A 7,426-nucleotide genomic window follows, 5' to 3' on the forward strand; every position below is an offset into this window, starting at 1 on the left:
CTTATAAAACTCTAAAAACTCTCAGCCTCCTAAAACAAAGAAAGTCAAACGTTTTTTTATTAGAATTTAACAATTCAATGGTATTTGAAACAAACTTTAGATATGTAAATATAATTTTAATTCTATTAAAACAATAGCAAATTACTAACCTTTAAATTTGTAAATCTTCTAACACAAACACCGCTCGGCACCGCCTCTGTCCGTGCTACCTTTGCCACAACATGGTGGCACAACCACCACGATAGGCATCATTGCTGCCCTCCAGACGCCATTGACAACACCACTTCCACCTGCTGTTGGAATGCCACCACCGGTTTACGCCTGAGTCCAGATGTATGTTTGTGTGCATATATTATTATACACATAAAACTTCCATATCATTACAAAATAATAATTTCAACATGAAATGGATATTAGAATACAATATCAGGTGAAAATATATAATAACATCAAATAAAAAAATTAGAGTTTAAACAACAGTCCGATGATTACAAATCACTCAATCCGTCTTTAAATTTGTAATCATCGCCATTGTGTATCCATAAATCAGTATTACGAACTATTAAGCAGTAAGCAAATGACCAAATCAGTAAATCAAGAAGCCAACTGATGGGGGGTCAAGTTGTTAATCTAATAGGAGAAAACATGGTTAAGCTGAAAAACAATGAAATTTCTGATATCGAGAATTTAACCTGGGATCATAAACTCCTCTCTGGCATCTTCAATTCCAGAATTTCCTTCCTTAATTTGCAAAATTTCACCGAATCAACCGCTGGTAAAAACTTTTCAATTTGATAGAATTTAAAATTGCTCAAACTCTACATGAATCGCTTTGGTTTTTTTATTTTTTCTTCGATTGAAGTGAGTAGAAAGAATCAGGAAAAAAGGGGCAGAGAAGGGGATTGAGATGGTAGGGGCTCGCACATCCTGTGTTAAATAGAAGCTCTTAAACGTGGGAGAGAGGAGACGTGGGAATCGGCCGGAGAAAAAGTAACATAGAACCGCTGCTATGTAACTGAATATAATCTATGCTTCTACTTGGTCCAGATTTCATTTCAGCCTAATCTAACAGTTGTAGTTTATTCAAAACCATTCACCAGGAATAATATATTATATAATTGATCAAGATTTATGGTATCATGCAGTACGGTGGGCATGATTGACGTACAATTAAAGATGGAATAAGCAACGGTTTTGATAAAGTCACAGAATTATCATTATCAATTTACTTTTCTTATGACAAATTAATTCTTAATAAATCAATGAATACTGAAACGCATTTTTTTTAAACGGCCAACAAATATAGAATGTCTAGATACTTCGTACGGGTTGACCACATGACAAAAGGTCATTACCAGCTGGCCCAACCCATCCATAGGAAGCCCTTAAGCGCCTCAAATTTATCTTCAGTTTTGGGAAAAAAACCCACTGTCCGAAATTCAACTAGTGGTAAAACCCGGACACTCTCAAGATCGAACTGGAGATCACAAATATCACAGTCTTCCTTCATTGAGCCACACATGTCTCTCCAAAATGTTGTAAGTTGGGATTAAACTTGGGTCTCCATTAAAAAACTCAAATTTTCTACCACTACACCATATTGAAAAGGAACTGAAACGCATACCTCCACAAATAATGTCTATAATAAAGAAAATAATATTCTATTAACCCAACATTTAAATTCTTTTAGAGAAACCATTATAATATAAATTTTGAAAGCAAATATTAAGAACTTATTACCATTACTTCTAATAATATATACAATTATTAAATTTTAATTCAGTAGACGTTGAACCCATTAAAGCAATTCAACAGACTTATATCCACATACGTTATTTTCTCAAAACCTTCTTTTACAATTAAGAAAATATTTTATACATTAAATCAACAAATCTTATATTAACGCAAATAAACCCATTAAAGCATATTTTATACATTATTATTTTGATTATGTAACGCAAATAACAATTAATCAAATTGATCAATGTATTCAATCATTTAAATCGGGATATTTTATCGGCAAGTTCATTCTATCTTTGAAGATTTTTTATATATATATTTAGACTATTACGTGCTCAGTTTTTGCATGTATTGCATTTTGTTTCTATCTAAATGTTACGTTGAATCTGGAAGACCAATAATTGACTTTTTGGGTTGGGTAGGCCAGTGATATATAATTTGGATACTCCATACTCCACAGTACTCCATACATACCATTCAACATCTATCTTATTCTTTCAAGTTAGAACCACTAGTCAAAAACAGTTCACTTTCATGGCTGACCGGAAATCCAACAAAAACGGTGTTTCAGGTAAGTCCAGTGAACTCATCACCGACTTTGACCCACCGAAACCGCCAAAGAGGAACAAGTATGCTTTAGCCTGTGGCATGCTGGCTTCCATGACTTCCATATTGCTTGGTTATGGTAATATTCTTGTTACTTTCCTATTTTATCCATGCTTCTTTTCTATTTATAAAAAATCTTACAAAATCCCACTAAATATTTATACTAAACGTACAAATAAACAGAGTTACAATTATTATTGCTCTAAAGTTTTGAACTCGCACGGTAACAATCACTCTAATATAATATAATTACTCTAGGTATTTATACGTGTAACACGTTAAATCTATATGTATTATACAACATACAACAATAATAATACAATTGCTAAAATATAAAAACTAATTTTGTATACTAATGGCAGATTGTGGTGTGATGAGTGGCGCCCAAAAATACATCCAAAAGGATCTTGATTGTAATGACACTCAAATTGAGATCCTGGTAGGAATTATAAACCTGTACTCGTTGGTCGGCGCAGCCATCGCTGGGAGAACGTCGGACTTGATTGGTCGTCGGTACACAATTGTCTTAGCTGGAGTTATTTTCTTTATCGGAGCAATCTTTATGGGGTTCGCTACCAACTACGCGTTTCTCATGGTTGGCCGGTTTGTCGCTGGGATCGGTGTAGGATACGCCCTTATGATAGCGCCCGTGTACACAACCGAGGTTTCCCCAGCGTCTGCACGCGGGTTCCTCACCTCTTTCCCTGAAGTCTTCATTAACGCCGGTAAGCCTTGTTTATGTTCGTTTGTTTGTTTTAACCAAACAAAAGAATGAACATAGACATTTAAACGAATGGAAATTTCTTGTTTGTATCCGTCCCTTTATCTTTTAAGGGAGCTCAGCTAAGCAAACAATGATGCAGTCAATGAATGAACTTAAGCGAGTGTAAATAAGCACATATAAGTGACAGGTTAACGCATTAACTGGTATAGTTGGCTAGCTAATAAACAAACATAAGCAAATGGATAATACTGTTGTCTATTTATGTTCATTTCTTGTTTGTTCGTTTTAAAAAACAAACAAAAATGAAGTCAATAGATGAATTTAAATGAATGTAAATAAACGAATGCAAATGAATAAAGAGAATGGACGAAATTAGATGAATATAAATGAATGAACCTAAATAAAGAATCAATTCAAATTTTGATTCGAGTGATGGGTCGATACATGATAGGCCATTTGTAATTGCTAAAAAATAAACATAATAATGTAGATGAATATAAACAAATGGGCGAGATGAGCATTCATGAGTGGGGCATATGTTTATATTCCTTTGAATAACTCAACGAACAAATTATTTTGTTCATCTTCATCTATTTATTAAAAAAACCTCAAACAGAAACATATTTTGTATTTATATAATTTTTTTTACGCGATAATTTGTTTTTTTTTCTACAGGAGTAATGTTTGGATACGTGTCAAATTACGCCTTCTCAAAGCTTCCTACTAACTTGGGATGGCGATTCATGTTGGGAATCGGAGCCATCCCTTCGGTAGTATTAGCCGTAGGTGTCCTAGCCATGCCCGAGTCACCCCGTTGGCTCGTCATGCAAGGACGACTCGGTGATGCCAAAATCGTCCTTGATAAAACCTCCGACAGCTTGGAAGAATCTAAGCTTCGACTGGCTGACATCAAGGAAGCTGCAGGCATCCCCGAGGATTGCAATGACGACATTGTCCAAGTACCTAAAGGTAGTCACGGTGAGGGTGTATGGAAGGAGTTGTTGATCCACCCAACTCCTGCTGTCCGCCACATCCTATTGGCTGCCTTAGGCATCCATTTCTTCCAACAAGCGAGCGGTATAGACGCGGTCGTGCTATACAGCCCGAGAATCTTTGAGAAGGCGGGGATTGTAAATGACACCCCGCAACTACTTGCAACTATAGCAGTCGGGTTCGTCAAAACAACCTTTGTTTCAGTGGCCACGTTTCTACTCGACAGAATCGGTCGACGAACACTATTGTTATCAAGCGTCGCCGGCATGATCGTCTCTTTAATGACACTCAGTATCACGTTGACCATCGTTAACCACTCTGACCACAAGGTCACATGGGCTATAGCTCTCAGCATTGTTACAATATTATCTTTCGTGGGGTGTTTTTCAATGGGGTTGGGACCGATTCCTTGGGTGTACAGCTCGGAGATCTTTCCATTACGATTACGGGCGCAAGGGTGTAGCATGGGGGTGGCAATGAATAGGGTGGTGAGTGGGGTGATCGGGATGACATTTATCTCACTATACAAGGCCATATCAATCGCTGGTGCTTTCTTTTTGTTCGCTGGTATCGTGATAGTGGCGTGTGTGTTCTTCTACACCCTGTACCCGGAGACACAGGGCAGGAACCTTGAAGAAATTGAGGAATTGTTTGGGACCTTTTTCCGGTGGAGGTCAAGACAGGCTGAATTGGACAGGAAAAAAGAGGTTAAGATGGTGGCCAATAAGGCGCAAGATTAAGTTTAGGTATAGAGATGGCCATATAATAATAATAATAATAATAATAATAATAATAATAATAATTAGTTTAATATGGGATTTAGGAGAGGTATTTCGGTCTGGTACCACTGTGGTGTTATTATTTTCTTCGTATATTGTGTTATATTGTGTTGTGTGGTTATTATTTTGGAACAAGTCTACCTCCTAAGTCCTAACACTGACTTCCACTAAATTTGTTGTTTCTTGAAAAGAAAAAGAAATGAAATGAAATAAAATAAATTAAATTACCCTTTTTAACAAACCATATGGACTCTTTTTTAGTTTTTTCTCACTTTCCTTTCTCTTTTTGCGTGAAGTGTGTGTTTTTTTTGTTGTCTATGTGTTCTTGAACTGCATGTCTCTGTTCGTATATACGAGACTCATGTGCTTTTGTGGATGTTTTTTAAGTTAAGCTCCTGCCGTGCACAACTCAGATTTGATTGATTGACTCCATAAACCTACCTCCATTCACAAAATTTGTTGAAAATCATCAAATTTGCAACGATTGCTCCTGTAAACCCCCCCAAGAAATAATCAAATGTGTGATCTATTCCACACATCACATCCTTCATTCTCCACCAGAATTCTCTTGTTCTCGCTAATCTTTTCCGTCATCTACCTTCTTTCTCTCTACACATTTCCACACCAGGGAGATATCTTGTCACATTGTTAATTTTTGTGGTTGGTGGTGTGTAGATACTCAATTGTTTGTTACATTCGCTATTTTTTTCACCCTATACTTGATTAATCATTTTTTGACTTTTAAGTATATATATGTAAGGGTGAAGTATAGTTTGAAAACTTTCTTGAGTTGAGAAAATCCATGAAAACTCTATGTAACATAGTTCTTTTTGTTATATGTAATATATGTTGTTACATTTAATACAAAACATCGAAAACATAAAAAAAATGTTTTGCTATTTTTCTTACATTTTTTTAGTAATTTTTATATATGTTTTCAGGAGAGAGAAAATGTAAATAAACTTTTACATTTTTTATTAACTTTAATTGTCGACCACAAGATTTAATCTTTAATTAAAAACATGTGGTTGAGAATGGGTTTCTAGAGTTTTCACAACTCACCTTGGTTTTTATTCTAACATAACCTTGTATGTAAGACCCCTAAATCATTTTTTGACTTTTAAATACTTAGGGTCAGTTTGATATGAGGTAATGGAATGGACAACGAAATGGAAGAACGTGGTAATGGAATAGATAAAGAAATGAAATGGGTTATTACCATTCCAATGAAATGTTTTGTTACCACATGATAATGAAATGAATCATTACTTTGTGTTGTTTGGTAAGCAGGAAAAAAAGAAAAAATAAAATTAAAATGGTAGTGAGCTGCAAGGCCTCGTTCCCGGAAGCCCTACTTTGGCGTTGGATTTACTCATAAACACAGTTCTAAAATCAGAGTTAATTAAAACTTTTGCGGAATAATTAAAACTTTAACCAATATATTACAAATCACAAACATCACATGACTCTTTCTTCTTTCGATGTCAGTCTCTTCTTGTATGCCATGTGTCCCGCCTCAAGCAACCTGCCTCATCCTACTCACCTGCGTGCATATTAAAAGTCAGCTACGCTGAGTGAGTTCTAGTTTAACAAGTTACATGATTATTCTTACACATTCTTTCATTTACGTACAATATTACTCGGTACTATTCTTACATTATTCTTATATTTTATTACATACATACAACAATTCTTAAATTTTCTTACACAACAAACGGCTATTCTTACATTCTTGCACAGATCTAATAAGGGTTTGCCACCCGAATTCTTGCACAGATATTATAAGGGTCTGCCACCCGAATTCTTGCACCGATATCATAGAGTCGGCCACTCTATTCTTACACAAGTATTATAAGGGTCTGCCACTCTGACTCTTAATATTCTTGCCCAGATACTATAAGGGACTTCCACCCTGACTCTTACATTGGACTTTTACTATTCTTGCCCAGGTATTTGAAGGGCCTACCACCCTGATTCTTACATTATACTTTTACTTGACTCTTACAATCACATTTAGTTATCAAAATAAACACGTACAAATTCTTACCACATTCTTTCATTCTTGCATTAGTTATTCACCTTCATCATGTATGTATGTATGTATGTATATATATATATATATATATACTTCTAGTCTTACAAATATGCACACAGCCCTGATAACATTTCAAAGAGGATTGAGGCTAGAACTCACCTGGGTACTGTTCCCTTTCTGAAGTAATTGCAACACTTGCTCACGTCTATCTGTGTAATAATTTATAGTATCAATTCACTACTTCTAACCATACCAGTCGCATCGCATATCAACCCATTCGCATAGAAACCATTCGCATGAACCATACGCTTCGCATGAACCATACGCTTCGCATGGACCATTCTTTATGCCCCGCTTTACTGTTACAACCAATTGCGGCCTTAACAACTTTATCTACTTAAAATTTTTACACAGTCCGGAAGCCACCCGTTCACCCCGATTCATCCTGAACAACATGATAAACACCAAGTTTACGCCTTTCTTACTTGATACAACCCGATTTATTTTCTTCTCAAATTTCATGCAAATCCGACTTCGTTTACCCGCCCT

At 35.8% G+C, this 7,426-nt stretch overlaps 1 protein-coding gene across 1 annotated transcript; it reads left to right on the forward strand.

Moving 5' to 3' along the window:
• Positions 1 to 2,274: 2,274 nt before the first annotated feature.
• On the forward strand, positions 2,275 to 4,803 carry LOC143621628 (polyol transporter 5-like). The gene is made up of 3 exons (XM_077092990.1): positions 2,275 to 2,425; positions 2,709 to 3,071; positions 3,746 to 4,803. The coding sequence occupies exons 1-3, from the start codon at positions 2,275 to 2,277 to the stop codon at positions 4,801 to 4,803; spliced, it is 1,572 nt and encodes a 523-aa protein (XP_076949105.1).
• The last annotated feature ends 2,623 nt before the right edge of the window (positions 4,804 to 7,426 follow it).

The sequence above is a fragment of the Bidens hawaiensis genome, unplaced genomic scaffold, assembly GCF_021521415.1.
Source record: "Bidens hawaiensis isolate Kalapana, Puna unplaced genomic scaffold, B.hawaiensis_p1.1 tig00002922_1, whole genome shotgun sequence".
NCBI classification, from domain to species: Eukaryota; Viridiplantae; Streptophyta; class Magnoliopsida; order Asterales; family Asteraceae; genus Bidens; species Bidens hawaiensis.